This window comes from Gastrolobium bilobum, unplaced genomic scaffold (assembly GCF_033153095.1).
Source record: "Gastrolobium bilobum isolate Gb01-03AN ecotype WA unplaced genomic scaffold, APGP_CSIRO_Gbil_v1 utg1261, whole genome shotgun sequence".
NCBI lineage: Eukaryota > Viridiplantae > Streptophyta > Magnoliopsida > Fabales > Fabaceae > Gastrolobium > Gastrolobium bilobum.
Window position 1 is genome coordinate 69,883 of NW_026897380.1, and position 17,855 is coordinate 87,737.

General features: G+C 33.2%; 2 protein-coding genes across 2 annotated transcripts; one reads left to right on the forward strand and one right to left on the reverse strand.

Annotated features, from left to right (window-relative positions):
• The first annotated feature begins 3,625 nt into the window (after window positions 1–3,625).
• LOC133306472 (translation machinery-associated protein 22) lies at window positions 3,626–6,971 on the forward strand. The gene is made up of 7 exons (XM_061506798.1): window positions 3,626–3,911; window positions 4,017–4,106; window positions 4,199–4,251; window positions 4,381–4,462; window positions 4,563–4,630; window positions 4,729–4,812; window positions 6,578–6,971. Exons 1-7 carry the CDS (start codon window positions 3,764–3,766, stop codon window positions 6,632–6,634), a joined length of 582 nt encoding a protein of 193 aa, XP_061362782.1. The 5' UTR covers window positions 3,626–3,763; the 3' UTR covers window positions 6,635–6,971.
• Window positions 6,972–10,772: 3,801 nt separating this feature from the next.
• LOC133306466 (pathogen-associated molecular patterns-induced protein A70-like) lies at window positions 10,773–11,491 on the reverse strand. Its single transcript, XM_061506792.1, has one exon. The coding sequence runs from the start codon at window positions 11,471–11,473 to the stop codon at window positions 10,925–10,927; it is 549 nt and encodes a 182-aa protein (XP_061362776.1). The 5' UTR covers window positions 11,474–11,491; the 3' UTR covers window positions 10,773–10,924.
• Window positions 11,492–17,855: the final 6,364 nt, after the last annotated feature.

The window sequence follows — 17,855 nt, forward strand, 5'->3', positions numbered from 1 at the left end:
CATTCTCCTTATAAACATTTATAATTTGTGATAATTTGTAGCAATAGATAAGCTAATAACTCATAGACAACAATAACATTACATGGCATTCAAAATTACATGTTTTAAATAAAATAAAATTTTGGTACTGTTCACATGCACAGTTCACATATCCATATATTGTTCATCATTGCCTAGATATCCGGATATCCCTCGACAAATATCTGGATATCTGGTAGTAGAATACCAAATATCCATCCAAAAATTCGTAATACCTAAAATTATCATCTTTCTTGCTTAATAATGGTTCTAACTCATCCATATATATCCATATATAGTACCTCTGAAAAATAGTTTTACAATATAAAACAAAAGATTTTACCATGAATTTCTCCCAAAATAATTTTTCATTCATAAAGAACAACCCACTAAGGCATAAACAACCATCAAAATACTACTCTACCTTGTTGCGTGTTAGTGAAAATCGAATTTTCAGGGCAGAAGAAGAAGTGTTCTCCATGGGTACTTACTTGATGATGTATTACCTTCTTTACCTTGATCTCTTCTCCTTCTTTGGTTGTCTTCTTTTCTTCTCAGCCTTGATCTCCAGCCCCCCTCCCCCTCTCTTTTTTTCCAAATGCTACTCCCCTCTAAAATGCTCTACCCGAAGAAAATAGAGAAGAGAGTGAGATTGTGATGAAAAACAAAAAGAAGCCAGGAGAAAGAAAAATCATGAAGTGGGTAGTGGTGGGGCAAGGTAGGTGTAGGGAATCACAGGAAAGAAAAAATTGTTTCCCCTACTTTGTTTTCTTCTTTTTAATTTTTATAAAAAGTGGGGTCTTATAAGCGACAAAAAAGAATAACCACTGGTGGCTAAGGAGAAAAACGAAGTGGAAAATCAATGAAGGGGAAGAGCGACCAGCTACAAAGGAGATGAATGTGGGATAATTGTTGTTCTGTTTAAGACTTTTGATTTTTGAATAAGATATTTTTTTTTGGTCTTCAACCCCAAAATGACGTAATTTTGAGGTGACTGGAGATAAGTTTATATCACAAGACTGGAGAAATATTTTTCACTACATATAAGTATATATCTCATTTGACATCAGTGTCAAATTAAAAAGTTGTTAAACTAAAAAATCTGACATCAAATCTTAACCGTTAATTTTTGTGAATTTAACGATTATAATTTATTGGGTCACACTTCTTAATTCATTTTTAATTTTCAATAAATTATAACTGTTAAATTGAGGAAAATCAACGGTTAAGATTTGGTGTTAAAGAATCTTGTTCATATATATATAGGGAGAGAGGTCATTTGACTCCAGAGTAAGACTTTTAACTCTTAGACCTTATCTCAGCCCTTGATTTCCGTCCATCCAACGGTTATAGTTTAGGAAGCCATATTAATTAATTAATTATTGATTACATTATAAATGACAATCGTTGATTTCCGTCCATCAACGGCTAAGATGATGAGTAAGACTTAAAAGACTTACTCTGGAGTCAAAAGAACCATCTTCTCTATATATATGTATGTATGTATGTAGATATATATATATATATATATATATATATATATATATATATATATATATATATATATATATAAAGGATTCCAAACTTCTGCTGTCATTGCACCACTTTTTTAGTGCAGCAAAAACAGAAAAAGTGGTCCCACTAGTTTTTTTTTATAAAAAAAATCATGATCCACATGCATATACTGACTTTTTATGTGTTGCTGCAAAAATATTCATCTGCAGTGACACAATGCGCGCATTTTAATAAAGTTGAAGATGTCAGTTTTTTGTATAAATCAGTTTCTTAAAAACGTTGTCAATTTGATAATGAAAATAGGTTCTAGACTTTCAGTCTTGCTTAGGGTCTGCATGACAACCTTCCCGGAATCAATTTTTTTTTTTTTTAATTTTTGTTCCCTGAAACCGAAATGGATAGAAAAATCGTTGGGTAAAACTGATTTATTTTTTGTTCCCAGGATGACCGATTCAATATTTGTGCTGGGGAATAGAAAAAAGAATAAAAAGTTTTCTGTTTTTTTGTTACCGGGCACAAAATGAGAAACACTTATTTTTCTCAATCACACTCCATCACCATCATCACCACCACCACCATCATTCCGACACGACCACCGCAACCATCCTCGCCGCCATCGTTGTACCACCAATGTCGTCGTCACCACCACCACGACGATGTCATCGCCACCATCATTCCCACCTCCACTCATTGCCACCGTCATCACCACTACCACCGTCACCAACCACCATCACCATCACCATCATCGCAGCCACTGCTGTTACCACCACCACCACAACGCTACCACTTCCACCACCGTCACCAACCACCACTACCATCGCCGCAGTCACTGCCATCACCACCACTACCATTACCACGCCACCGCCACCGACACCATCGTCGCAGCCACTGCCATCGCCATTATTACCACCACTATCGTCGGAGCCACTGCCATTACTACCACCATGCAGCCACCACTATCCGGAAAAAAATTATGGTTAATAGAAATTATTTTTTATTATAGTGGTATCAAACGCAATTCTCATTTTAGAAATAAAAATATAACATGTTATAGAACATATTTTTTCTCAGAAACTATTCCAAGACACAGAAATAGAAAAGAATTGTTTCTTTTCAGAAATAGTATCAGGAAACAGAATGGTTGTCATGCACACCCTTACTTACCAAGCCTTTGTACAATTTAACACATAAACAAATTAATAACGTCTTTGAATTACTTTATTTTTAAATTAATTTTGTATAAAATTGTAACTTATTTTTGAATAAAAGTCATAAAATTAAAAATAATATTTATTGTTTCTCTTATCGCAAGGGATAACTTTATCTCCACTAACCTTAAAACTACATGTTTTGAGGGTTAAAAGAATTAATGAAGGATGTTTTGATAAAAAATTTATAACCAAAAAAAACAAAATTCATAAAATATCCTTCATTAATCCTTAACCCTCAAAAGGAAATAGTTTCAGGATTATAGGACACAAAATTATCTCGTGAATAAATATTTTTCCCATATACTAAATGTAATGTAAATAGATATATAACAAGAATTAATACAAATAAATGTATTATTTAAATTAGAGGAGTGTTATTTTTATAACTTAAAAGTTTTATAAATTCGGATAACTTTAATTTTTTACTATTGATTTCTATTAATTTAATGATTATAATTTATTACAATTAATAATTAATTAATAAATTATAATCGTTGAATTGATAGAAATCAACTATAAAAATACATTTTAAGTGAAAAGAGGTGGTAAGAATAATTTTCTTCTTTAAATATATATAAAAAATAAACTCTTTTAAAAATTATTGTATTCGAAGTGGTTGTAGATAGAGCTGGCGGCCGAGCCCGTCGGGCCGGCCCGCCCCGCCCGCCAAACGGGACGGGGCGGGCTGAGTTTTCTAAACCCCTGCCCGCCAGCCCGCCCGGCCTGATTTTTTTTTTTTAATTTTTAGTGTAAAATGTGACGGGCTTGGCGGACCGCCCGCCCAAACGGGGCGGGACGGGTCAGCCTGCTTTTTGACGGGCAGGGGCAGGGCGGGGCGGACAGCCCGCTTTGCCAGCTCTAGTTGTAGATGGTCTGGTAAAAAGAGGTCGTATCCAAATCCAATAATACCAAGCAAAATCCTTCCCTTCCATCAATCAATCACCGCGCCTGTGGACGCATCGTTTATTTTCAAGAGCTGCGTTGAGAAAACGCACCGTTTTGCTCTTCGTTTGTTTGTAATGGCAGAGAAACCCCAACCGGTTTCGGTGCTGTACTGTGCGGTGTGCAGTTTGCCCCCTGAGTACTGCGAATTCGGATCCGATTTTGATAAATGCAAACCCTGGTTGATCCAAAACGTCCCTGACATATACCCCGATCTTCTTAAAGGTTTCTCTATTAACCCTTTTTTTTCTCTTTTTTTTCAATCCTTCGTATTTAACCTTGATTTTCAATCCCATTTATTTATTTATTTTATTTTTATTTTTTTCTCAGAGGTAAATGTAAAGGAAGCTGATAAAGTCGCTGACAAGCTTCAAAGTACTGGTTTATCTTCAGGAGCTAGTGATGGAGCTGCTTCCTCTGGTAATTTTATTTATATTTATTTATTTTTTTTACTAATTTTATTTTGAATGCTGTTTTTTCTGATTGTGTATTATGAATCTTTGATGTTTTAGCAACGAAGCAAGAAGAGGTGAAACGTCTTCCTGGTGGGAAGATAAAGAAAAAGGCATGTTTTTTTTTTTTTTTTTGAATTATTTCACGCTCTTAAATTAAGCACACTCATTATTATAATTTCATGCTAAATATTCATGGTTCCAATCATTTTATTATGATCAGAAGTGGTGTTGCTTTTCAGGATAAGCAAGAGGTTGTTATTGAGAAGGTTATACGTAACAAGCGAAAATGTATCACCACTGTGAAAGGCTTGGAACTTTTCGGTGAGCTATTATTTATTTATTTTATTTTTTGCATTTTCTTGAGTTATTTTTACATGGGTTCCGTTGGTGTTTTAACATGGTTTATTTTATTGGTTTTAAGGTGTCAAACTCAGTGATGCTTCGAAGAAACTAGGGAAGAAGTTTGCTACAGGAGCCTCTGTTGTCAAGGTTTATTGTGTTTTAGAAAGTGGACTTGTATAGTTTGTTTAGTAGATGGATATGTATATATATAATGTCTTACGTTATTTTGGATTGATTGGTGTCAGGGCCCAACTGAGAAAGATCAAATTGATGTTCAAGGGGATATAGCTTATGACATTGTGGAGTTTATTACAGAAACATGGCCTGATGTAAGTGATTTTGATTGGTCGTTTGGTATTATAATCTGATTTAATATGTATTTCTGGCAACCATCGAAAGTAACAATACCATCGAAAGTAACAATCAAAGAAGATTTATTGTTGTTATGGAAGAGAAACTAGTGGGTGTTTTAATTTGTTTATAGAAACTCGTATTAAGGAAATGTGTTGTTCAAACCGGCAATCTGTCATTTTCCCTTGCTTGCTTATGTGTTTTATGGAACATTTCATTCCCTAGGATACAACTGCTGAATGGAGTGAACATATTTAACTTGTAACATTGGTTTCTTTTCCCCTTAATGATCTAAGTCTCTTGGTAAATTTGGATTATATTAGGTCTATTAGTGATAACACACATGTTTGACCCTGAAACTCATTTAGAGAAATGACATGCTATCTGTGTGCCTTTTGTATTATTTGCTTTTCTTACTGGTGATGACTTTGATGATGGAATTGGAGTTTGTAAATATTAGCTGTAAAGATGCATCTGTGTTTTCTATGGATGTCATTGACTAAGCTAGGCCTATTACCGGAAGAGATGTTGATGATGACACCTGTTTTCTTTTTATTTGTTTACTATATTATTTCTGAACTCCCATTTGTTTGACTACTTTGACTGATATAGTTATCTTAATTAAAGTGAACTAATCTTGTTTTAATTAGATAAAATGCATTTCATATGTTTTCTATCTTATGAACATAGTTATCAAATGCGGATTGCGGCATGTCGCGGCCAACCCCGAAAAACGCTATAGCGTTATAGCGGGTTACGGTTGCGGAAATAGCGGAATAGATATATGACAGAAATAATGACAAAAAGAAACATTTTTTAAAGGCAGAGATAGCAGAAGTGACAAAGAGAGACGCGGATAGGCTAAAAAACCCTTAATTTTTTTTGTTACACATTTAAATTTAGGACAAAATTAACATTTTGCCTTATGACAGCAATATGGCTGCAAATGCGATCGCAATGGCTGCTATTGCGTTCCGGTACGGCGCAACGCGGTTTCTTGCGGCGAGGCACCGCAACGCCCATACGGCGCGGCTCGCGGCGCTATTGCGGCGCAATTAACTACTACGCTTATGAATAATTTTAAAGCAATAGGAGGCGCCATCATTGTAACCCCCCATGAAGTAAAAACAAAAAACAAAAATCCAATTGGGGTTTATTCTCTATACGTATTAAATACAAGTTTCCATGAGCTTGAATAGGAATGAATTTATACTTGATGATTTCACAAACCCTTTGTTTGGATGAGACAAAAGAAAATGAGAGAAGAGAAAAAAAAAAAATTGGAATTTTTAATAAAGAGAAAAGTTGGACAGAAAATTTTGAACATTTTCTTTTTCTTTAGTTTTCTTTCCTTTTGACTTTTCTTTTCATTTTCTCTCCAACCAAACACAAAAAATTTTAAAAAATTTCTTTCTTCCCTATTTTTTTTCTCTCCATCCAAACAATAGGGTAAATCCACATTAAACGCATCCAATGCTCATATATAGACAAGATACCAGTGTAAAGTTATGCTAGCATTCGAGGGAAAATATGGATCTGTAAGTTAAAGAGAGGCAGTGAGCTGGTGTTTCATGGCCCTTTGTCTAATTGATACAAGTGGGCAACTTTTTGTTTGCAGGTTGAGCCATATCGCTCTGCTTTGTTTGTTCTACATGTCACTGATTCTTTATAGATGCAAATAGTTCATTTTCCCCCTAGACTTTAGAACTTCTATATGATTGACAATCTATCTTCCTCCTGTAGGTTCCAGAATCTGCAATTTTCTTCATAGAAGATGGGAGAAAGGTCCCAGCTGCTTGATTTTGAAATCCTGGCATAAATAGACTTTGAACTGATCACTAGACTCGGCTATGTTACTGTACTTCTGAAGTAAAGGGCTGATAAACTTAGTATTTAAAGTTTTAACACTATGTTTAGCTATTCAAATCCCCCCCTCCCATATTCCTACCTCCACTCCCAATTATCAGCGTGGCGTTGTCCCTAATAGAGATCAGCATATGTATTCTCAATGAAACTGTTCTTCAATTAATGGTGTGCGTATAGAGACAAAAGAAAGAAAAGGTTCATTTGCTTCATTTTTGTACTTGCATCGTGGTTTTAGTCATTAAAGGATGCTGTGGATTTTTTGCGGGAAAAAAATGCTATGCTTGAATAAATTGCCTAGTTTAATTCATTGATCTAACCTGCCGCGTGGAATATTCGTTCTTAGAATCTGGTGTTTAGGTCTGAACATTTAAGCAGAAGAATTTAAATCAATTAAGTTCCTTCATTTATCATCAATGTTTTTTTTCTTCTTTTTTATACCAGGTGTCAAATTAGATTGCTTTTGTGACAAATTAGTCTTGAAAATCTTCTATATACGATTAACAATTGCAGAGTTAAATGTGATGGAACAAAGGACTATAGATGTTGTAGAAATTTGAAAATTTAGATGCTTTCTTATTTTCTTTTTCAATTGAAGTAACAGTTTTTTCAGTGGAGTTTTATTGTGATTTTTCATTGGCAACATATGATTCTATACGTATTTTATTATGTAAAATTGTTTACATTAGTGTATTAGTGATTCAGAACTAAATATGTTCTATAACAAAGTTTTGAAAGGGGAAAAAAAATCCTAACAGTGTGTGAATTTGTTGCTCTGCAGTGTTTGTAATCTGAATAACATTATGAAATCTGTTTTAAGTAATCACCTTACAAACCTGAGATTGAGTCAAGAAACATGACAATGGTAAAGAAAGTGATAAATTGCAATAGTAAAAAGGAAATGGAAAGTTGCAATCAAGCCCTAACAATCTCGAACATTCAACGTATGCATACTAACATAGATTCCATGTTTCGAGGAGGAAGAGTTAGTATTTGTTTAGAAATTGTTCAATTTAAGAGAATCTAGCATTCTGATTATGATGCATATTCATTATTCAATTTTTGTACCACATTCATTCTTTTTTAGGTCACAACTAGGGGTGAAACTGGGCCGGGCCGGCCTACAGGGGCCTACGGCTCGGCCTACATCAGACCAGATCTGACCTAGTATATTTTGTATAATAGGGCGGACTTGGACCTTAAAAAAGCCTGTTTAATAAAAAGGCCGTAGGCCCACTTTCAAAAGGTCGGGCCTATAAGCCCACAGGCCAGCCTATATTGTACTATTTATTTTAAATAAAATAAAATAGAGTAAGTATGTCTTGAAGAAAAAACAAAAGATATAAATTTAATCAATTGCAATTATTTATAACTTAATTATATTCGATTATATTTTAATAGAAATCTTATTTTATTTCTTATATAGGAGGAACCAGCATCTCAACATGTTAGATTGTATATATGAATATATTAAAAGATTTTTGGAAGAGTTATACTTACTACAAGCATCATGATTTGTTTGTTGGATTCATGTAATTATTTTGATTTTTATAGTATAGATTTGTTTATTGGATCTGATGAAATATATGTTATTTAGTTTGAGCATTTTGCTTTCGAAAATGACTTAAGTCCATATTGTATGAGTTTTGTTATGATTCATGATTCTGTTTGGACGTTGAAATTATGATTTTTGGTGTAGCGACTGAATTTGAGTACTTTGTAAAGTTGATTCATGGTTCTGCTTGGAAGTTAAAAATTAACAGGCTAACGGGCCAAGCCAGGCCATTTGTTTTTTTATAAACGGGCCAAACCAGACTAACAGTTAGACTCATACTAGGCTTGGGCTAGGCCAAATTGAAATTTTTTGACGTAGGCTTGGGCTTTTCGGGGCAAAGCTTGGCCCAGCCCAGCCCACTTTCACCCCTAGTTACAACATTCCATATTCATTCTATCAGTAAAAGTTTCTCCTAATTTAACGCAAGTAACCTTATTTTTTTCTGCAAAATAGTAAAGCTAACCAATAATTTTTCAATATGAATGCAATTAATTGTAGTTTATCTATTGAAATTCGTTCAAACTAATTTTAACATCTCAACCATACAATTATAAACAACAAACCAGGCCAATGCTTATGTTCATATAATATATATAGAGTCGTCAAAATGAGTCAGCCCAATCCGTTAAGACCTTATTTGTGTAGACCAATGCCAAAAAATCCGCATCTTAAACAGTCTGCACAGGCCAAAAAATAATACAACATAATAGAGCAAGCCCATGGGCCAAAAATCTTATTTTCAGATTAAGCAATTATTGTTACTGGAAAGTAAAAAGCCTACCCAAGGAACAAGGAACATCAGTGCAATATGCATTTAGCAATTAGGGGGCGTTTGGTTGAGGGAAAATTTTTATGAATAATAGGAAAATAAGATTAGTGGGGAAATGGTTGAAAAGTGGGTTTGATAGGAAAATGTAAAAAAAGTTGTTTGGTAGAAAAAAAATTTACCGGGAAAATTAGATAACTTTTGTAAAGTCTATGTTTGGGTTTTGGTAAAATATAGATGGGAAAAAAATGTGATATGACAAAAATACCCTTATTTTTTAAATATACAATAACCATTAATCCAAATTAATTCAAATATATTCAATAACCATTAAATCAAATCATCATTTAACTAAAAATATCAAATTATAAAGAAGAAATTAATTATTATTAATTATTAATTATACAAATAAACTACTCTGCTAATTCAAATAAAAGAAAAATAATGAGATTGAAGTGAAAAATTTGTATTGGAATATGTAAAAAAATAAAATAAAAGATGCTAGATAAGGATTGCGACGTGTAGGTGTCCGTGACCTTGTATTTGATCTTCCTCTCTCTCAACTTATCTTATGAGTTCGGAGAAGCAATCCGTGTAGGCGGTGTAGCGGACCAGGCATCGATGGGACATAGCCTTGGTTCGGAGAAGCAAATCTGAAGAGGAATGCTTGCAACTTCTAGTCGACGATGTGGTGGGATAGTTGAAAATCTGATTTTTTTTGTTTGAATTGCTAAAAATCTTTCTCCTTGCTTTTAATTTGTTTTTGTTTTTGTTTTTGAATCACTGAAAATCGTTTTTCCTTGCTGTTAATCTAAATTTTTTTGTTTGAATCGCTGAAAAGGTGGAATCTTTACATTTTGAAATGTCGATCCCAGCTTGTTTGAGAAGCAAACGATCCCATCTACGATCCCAGTTTCTTCTTTCTCTCACTCAGTATCATCACCATCACTATCTCTGTGTGTGTGTTTTGTTTGCAGTAACAACTAAGATTGATTGGATGTCGGCGATGATGAGAATCGTGATCCAAGCACTGTCGAGGGTATAATGGGGGTGAAAAAATTTGTCAACAGTGAGCACACCCGGGTTTTTAAAAAAAAATCACCCTCAAAAGAGCTTTCTAAAGAGTGCCGATACCAATCTTTCAAAGGCAAAGTTGAAAAAGCCATGTAAATGGGATGGATGGACATTTTGTCACAATCCGTTGAACCAAAGATTGGCTTTCTAAAAACACTACTTCATTTACATAGGAAAATGTTGAAAAGCTTGGAACCAAACACCACCTTAAGCATTTTGCATAAAATCATGAGCAACTGTAGAAGCTACCCAAACAAATATTTTGAGAAAATTATGATATGATTAAGCAATCATCCAGAAGATACAACTATAAACATAATGTTTCTAACAACAAAGCTAAAGTACTTAATCAGAATTAGCTTATTTGCAGGGTCACAAAATCTCTCTAAGAGGCTGATAACTACCACTTTCTCCAACCAAGGCAACAATCTACATATACATATATATCAACAATGTAAATTACATCTCATAATTCTCTAGGGGTTGTTGGGCTAGAGCGTATTTTGACAGCTCTAACTATGCAATTAATTGTAGTTTATCTATTAAAATTCGTCCAAACTAATTTTTCTTTTGTAAATAAAGAGGGGCTAAGCCCCAGAAACATAAAGAAATTACAAATCAGAAACTAACAAGCTAGACATATTTCTAGCGTCAGCAACTATAAGTTCCATCAACTAATTTTAACATCTCAACCATGCAAATTATAAACAACAAACTAGGCCAATTCTTGTGTCCATATACTATGCCAAACGTTCTCTCCATCCTTCTCAGTTACCCATAGATCATTCAAATAATGATGAATCCAAAGGGTTCTTCATCTCTTCTCTCGTTCTCAGTCTCGTTTGAGCATTTCTCTGTAACGTAGAATGGAGTCAAGCCTCTGCAACCTCAGTTGCTGCTTAAACCTGTTGATAAAATCATCAGCCTTCGCATCCACCCCTTCATCCACCGAATCCTCACTACCCATAATCTCGGGTTCGGATCCAGATTCTGGTTCGGATCCGGATCCGGGTTCGGGTCTCTCCTCTGTTTTTATCGACTCCGATCTATATAGCTTCACGGACTTCAGCCGCTCAAGGAGCGAGGGAGGGCGGGTCATATGTTTCCGGGTCGGGTCACCCGAATCCGGACTCGGAGCTTCTTCCCTCCGGGGCGAGTCGACAACGCAGTGGGTTTCCGTTGTTGTCGTGGGTTCGTGTTTACAGTAACCGAGATTGAAGGACATGACTCGGTCTAACAAGGAGGAAGAACGGACGAGTTGGGTGGGCGAGTCGCGTTTCGTTTTTGTGGTGTTGGCGAAACGAGAAGTGATAGCTATGGTGCCGATGACGATGTTGACGAAGATGAATATAGCAGAGGGTGTTAACAAGTTCGCTATCATAGCGTAAACTGAAGCTGCTCCTTCTCCTTCTTCACCCATCGTGTGTTGCACTATATGAAAATGGTCGTGGAGGTGTGTTATATATATACATAAAAAGTGTGAGGCTATACATGTAGTAATTAATGTTTTGAGTTTCTTTTTTTATACATTTGTTCAATTTCAACGACCCATAACTGCATTATATTATCGCTTTAACGTTTTTAAACTGAAATGTAGATAAGTTATCTATATTTATTTTTAAAATGATATTATTTTAAATTGAAAAATTAAAAAATTATAATGAGAAAGACTATTATAACCCTAAAATAAATAATAATTACAAAAATATATTGATTTTCACTATAAAATGACATCGTTTTGGACTCAATGTAAATAAGTTATCTACATTAATCGTAGAAAAAACAAACCCTTATATTATTAACATAAATATGTTACAGATATGGCAAGTTTTTTATCTTTATTATTTTATTCCATTTAACCACCAACTTTGTATTCTCTAAAATTCTTGGCTATTTTTTTTTTTATGTATATTCTTGTTTGGTTTGCTTAAAAAGAAAAAAAGCCAAATTAAAATGAGAAAATGCTGGTGCAGAAAACATTTTATATAGTGTTACATCACTTTTCCAAAAGAATGTGACGAAAACATCGGTGTAAAGCTTGGTCATGCTATACGCATCCAATGCTCATATATAATCTATACCTTTGATGACTAGTTAGGATTTGTTTTTATTAGAAAGGGATTGGGTATTCGTGCATATTATTATTTATTGTTGGCCATATTTCAACCACTCTTCGTGTCTAGTTAATTATATTGTTTCGAACTTGGCTTTAACTTAATTATATTGTTTTTTTTGGATGACTTGGTAGTTATCAGTTAGTAATTTTTAATGGAATGGTAATTTTGAGCAATGTTAATAACGTCATCTTTTTATTCCTCGCAGACAAACCTGACTGCAACACGTGTTTATGAATATTGTTTGAATATTATAGACACTTAATGAGTGATTTGAACTTTGGGTATGTAATAATACCATTAAGAAATTGACTAGAGATCAATTTCTTGAGCCTCACTCACCATATTTATCCTTACACGATTAATTTCTAAACATTTGCTTGATTAGCAAGCTAATCAATGTTTCTATCTACATGCTTTTGGAAATATATATTTGAAAGTTTGGTATCGTGAGTATTTTGAATACCACCAAACAGATAGTCTTAATTACTCATGATAATTTGTGCAAATACCGTAAACAAGCCTCTTGGAATAGTTTGTAAAGTAAAGAGTGTTTCATGGCTCGAGTGGTAATAATAGTCCCATGATAAACGACTGCAAAAAATTATGGGTTTAATCTTGGAGAGAAGGTTTATTGTGGGCCTGCACCATAGTAATTCCTTTCCAAAATAGAAAAAAAAAAAAAAAAAAGGAATTGAAGATGAAAAAAATCAAAAAGATAGAAATAAAAATGGAAGAAAATTTTTCATTTATGGCAAAGGGACCACTGAATAAGTGGTGGGCCTAGAGCATATTAAATTTTTTCAATCTTGAAGAGCCTTTTGGTAAAGAATATTCTTTCGGTCATCTCATTCAATTACAGGGATTGTTCTAAGTTTTCGACATTCGAGTGCCTCAGTTGACATTTTTCCAATCACACGTCTATGTTATGTACAAATAGGGGTGAAAGTAGGCTGGGCTGAGACAAGCTTCGTCTTGAAAAGCTCAAAACTATGCCAAAAAATTTCAATTTAGGCTGGCCCGAACCTAGTACGAGTCTAACTATTAGCCTAACTTGACCCGTTTATAGAAAAAAACAAATGGACTGACTTGGTCCATTAGCCTGTTAATTTTTAACTTTCAAGCAAAATCATGAATCAACTTCAAAAAATACTCAAATTTTGTTGCTAAAACAAAAATCACAATTTCAACGTCCAAACAGAACCATGAATCACAACAAAACTCATCACAATCTGTATTTTTCAAAAGTAAAATGCTCAAACTAAATAACATAGATTTCATCAGATCCAACAAACAAATCTATATTATGTAAATTAAAATAACTACATCCAACAAACATATCATGATGCTTGTAGTAGCCAAAAATTTCTCTTCATCGTCTCTCCCATACAAATATAATTCCAAGATTACATAAGTTGACAAATAATTTGTAAATGTAGAAAACAAAAAACAAGAATAAAGAATAGAAACAAAAAAAAAAAGATTAAGAAACAAAAAATCTTTTAATAGATTCATATAGGCAATCTTACATACTGAGATGTTGTTTCTTCCTATATAAAAAATAAAGTCAAATTTCTATTAAAATTTAATCGAATATAATTAAATTATAAAATAATTTCAATTGATTAAATTTATACCTTTTATTTTTTTTTAAGTCATACTTATTATGTACCCAATCTCCATCGTATATTAACACTTGTAGAGATTGTTATTGTAGAGATTGTACAAATCTTATGCAACTCTTAAAGATAGTATTGGTGAGGGAATGAACATAGGTGCTTCCCCACCTGCTTAGCTTAAATACACCAATTGAACTATCGTCATTTGTTACTACTATAAATAATATTATTTTATATAATTTAAAATAAATAACATGATATAGATCAACTTGTAGACTTATAGTCTGACATGTAAAATGGTATTGTAATTGTAAAGTATTGTAATTGTCATTCACCAGGAATAATTGTCATGTGCTAAACCGATACTTTAATTATATCATAAGACATCATTCTTGGTCCAAAACGACTGTCCTTGTGACTGATTAATTATATCTTTCAAAACTAAAGTGTGCAAGTTCACACTCTAAACTTCAAGGTGCAAATCATTACAGTGACTTAGTCAGACCATGTACCTACCTAGAGCTTTTTCGGTATATTATAGTATCTGCATCATTTTTCAAATTAATAAAATATCAGAAGAAAAATATGCAAAAAGACATGAATTTAAGTGGTATAAAAAAATTTAATTTTGGAAAATGGGAGTTCAGAATTTGATACTCTAGCGGTATTGAAAAAAAATGGGTACCTACCTCTTCTTTGCTTTCTAGCCCTGTCAACTCACAGTAAACGCATATGTCTTTAGTGTTTAACATTTGAACTTTTTTCTTCAACTATTAAATTAGTTATGTCAAATTATTCAAAAAATAATAATAATTTAAATATTTTTGAGGAAAAGCACTAAAATTATAAGGGATATACGTATATTAACTTCAGTAAAATATTTAAAATATAGATTAAAAGAGAAGATATTTAAAATTATAAAAAAATACATATAATTAATAAAAAATTGCCAAAAAAACTATGGAGAAACCTTTCGAAAGGACGTGCACAAGAGATCAAGAAGAATTGCAAACACGAGTCATTAGGGTTGGTCTAATAACGAGAGATTTGAATAATTTATATTAGATTATATATTTAATTCTCACTATTATATTAAAAAAGAAAAAAGAATTGCAAATCAGAATGCAAAGGAGAAAAGAAATGCTAAAGTATGTTTGCTTCCGCATATTTTTATGTTTATAATAATAATAATAATATTATTATTATTATTATTATTATTATTATAGCAATTTTTATTGCAATTTCCTGACTATGTAAATTTAAATATTACCTAATATCCTGTTTTTTTTATATCATAAACTGTACCATCAGGAAATGTGCCAACTGCTCTAGATCAAGAATTGAATTACACTTCTACTCAGAAAAATTTATAGAAAGAGATAATTATTTTTTATGAGTTTGATGTTTGTCATTTTAAATGACATAAGTTATGTTATTTTAAGAGAGAGATAGACACAATAAATGAAAATCATGGAAGAGAAAGTGGATGAGTTTTTTTTAATTTAAATTTTAAATAAAAAAATTTATTTTGTGTTTATCTCTCTCTTAAAATAACATAACTTTATATCATTTAAAATGACAAATATTTTTTCCATTTATTATATATAATTTGAAAGTGAGGATGAAATACGGGGTTAGGTCTAGGTGCAGAAAAATGACATTCTGCCCAAATACCGTTAAATTAAAAGCCCAAATCACAATATGCATTTCAACAAAGAGATCCACTAGTCACATTCCCTTTTTGTTGGGCTAGGCTTTTTTCCCCCGCTAAAAAGAACTTGCAATATGTTCAGTTATGAGTTTCGTAAATGCACAGTTTACAACACAACCGAACAAAATACAGATAATGCCAACTATAGAGATGTAATAATAACATCATAAATATTACTTTATTGTATTCTGTTCCGCCCGACCTTCATTGGTTTTAAATCCATAACAGTTCATATCCAAAATAAATAAATAAATAATAAATCTTATTTTATAGTCTCCGGTCCCCACATATTACCTCTCGTTTCTAAATTCCTACCTCTCTAATGTATTATAGAAAATTAAAATAAATATATACAGATGCTTTCTTGGATTGATCCTTACTTACACCTCTAAATGCAGAAGGAGAAAAATTAATAAAAATATAAACTACATTTTACTTCCTTAAAGTATAGCTTTTCTTAACTTATTCTCTTGAATTTTTCTTTTTATCATTTAGCTGTCCCGAAATTTAGTTTTAGATTAAATTGATTTTATTTTTAAAAAAATTAAATCAAACGAACATAAAGTACACGTAAACCATGTGATTTAACTTACTCTCTTTGATATTTATTTTTTACTATTTAATTCCCTTGAAATACTTTCTATGTTTAAAACTTATTTTATGTTAGATTTAATAGAAAAAAAAACTTACATTGTTACTTATAACCAAACTAAAAAGGGCAATTTTAGAAAGGATTACAGTTCAGTTAAATGCCCCAAAATAAAATAAAAAACAAAATACAGATGCTTATTAGAGTCAAGCGAGTCAGGGCAGTAAGGTAAACTCCATACTATTTCTTAACCAAAATCCTTAATTTATTGGATTTCGCAACTGGATCACGACGTGACGGCGAAAGAAAAGAAAGTTTAAAAACAATGAAGTCGCCACCGAGGTTTATTTGGAAAAACATTGAAAAAACCCTTTTTGTTTGAAAATTGGTCTTTGAAAAACAGAAATGGATTCGGCAGTCGATTACGAGTAGGGAAGGTGTTAGCACCCTACACCGTTCGTTTAAAAAATGGTTACTTTGGCCAACTTTCAAGACAACTAGCTGAAATGAGTCAAGAAAGGAGCAATGCAGTGTCAAAGGAGCAATGCAATGTCATCACTACAAGGAATAAGGAGCTAGAAAAAGAGGAAGTTGAAGTTTCTACAAGGATGAACAAGCTCAAAAGGATAAAGAAGAAGCAAAGGAACAACCTCCTACAGTTCAAAAGAAGCAATGAGATTTCTCACGTTTTGAGAAACCTCTATATCCAATGAGGCCCAAGCAAAATGAGCAAAGGAAGCAATTTTCTAAATTTTTAGATATTTTTAAGAAATTGCAGATTAATATTCCTTTTGCAGAAACTCTGGAGCAAATGCCTTCATATGCCAAATTCCTGAAGGAAACATTATCTAAGAAAAGGAAGCTCACAGAGGATGAACCGATTACACAAACAGAGGAGTGCAGTGCAATCTTACAGAAAAATATGCCTCCAAAGTTGAAGGATACTGAAAGCTTCAGTATTCTATGCACAATTGGCACGACGACTATAGAGAGAATCTTATGCGATCTTGGTGCCAGCATTAATGTGATGCCATTAACCCTGATGAAGAAGCTGAGAATTAATGAAGTGAAGCCAACCAGGATGAATGTTCAACTGGCCGACCGCTCAACAAAGCAAGCACATGGTATTGTGAAAGATGTGCTAGTCAAGGTAGACAAATTTCTAATTCCTGCCGATTTTGTTATTCTTGACATTGATGAAGATGCCAGTGTGCCTATGATCTTCGGGAGGCCATTCTTAGCAACCTCAGGAGCATTAATCGATGTACCTAAGGTTGAGTTGATAATGCGCGTGGATGGAGAGCAAGCAATATTCAAGGTACCTATAAATGAAGCTCCTTCATTGCCTGCCTCTCAATCTAATAATCAAGTCAACTACATTGCTAATAAAAAATTGAGGAAGGGAACAAGAAGGAATTCCATCAGCGGCATGACGAACACAAGCCAAATGTTAAGATGGAAAAGAAATGTTGGGAATACTAATAGAACACAGTCAGCAGGTGGTAGGTTATCATTACTGCATGGATTATATGGGTGGATTCTCTGATCGGTGGGTCATTACATCTGGGGCCCTGAGGACAGCAAGAGCTCGAGCGGTTAAAACCTGTGAATGTTGTTACCCACTGTATTGAGAGAGTTCTTCCATGTGATTAACGCAAAATATGAGGTCAGATGTTTGTAAATGAACAAAATATGTCAGATTTGAATATAAGAGATGAGGTATAATGGGT

Excerpts from the sequence above, each read along its gene's own strand:
- LOC133306466 (XM_061506792.1), bottom strand. The coding sequence starts at position 11,473 with ATGATAGCGAACTTGTTAACACCCTCTGCTATATTCATCTTCGTCAAC.
- LOC133306472 (XM_061506798.1), top strand. The coding sequence starts at position 3,764 with ATGGCAGAGAAACCCCAACCGGTTTCGGTGCTGTACTGTGCGGTGTGC. Across the intron at positions 4,107-4,198 it reads TGATGGAGCTGCTTCCTCTG|CAACGAAGCAAGAAGAGGTG; the intron begins GTAATTTTATTT and ends TTGATGTTTTAG. Across the intron at positions 4,463-4,562 it reads GAAAGGCTTGGAACTTTTCG|GTGTCAAACTCAGTGATGCT; the intron begins GTGAGCTATTAT and ends ATTGGTTTTAAG.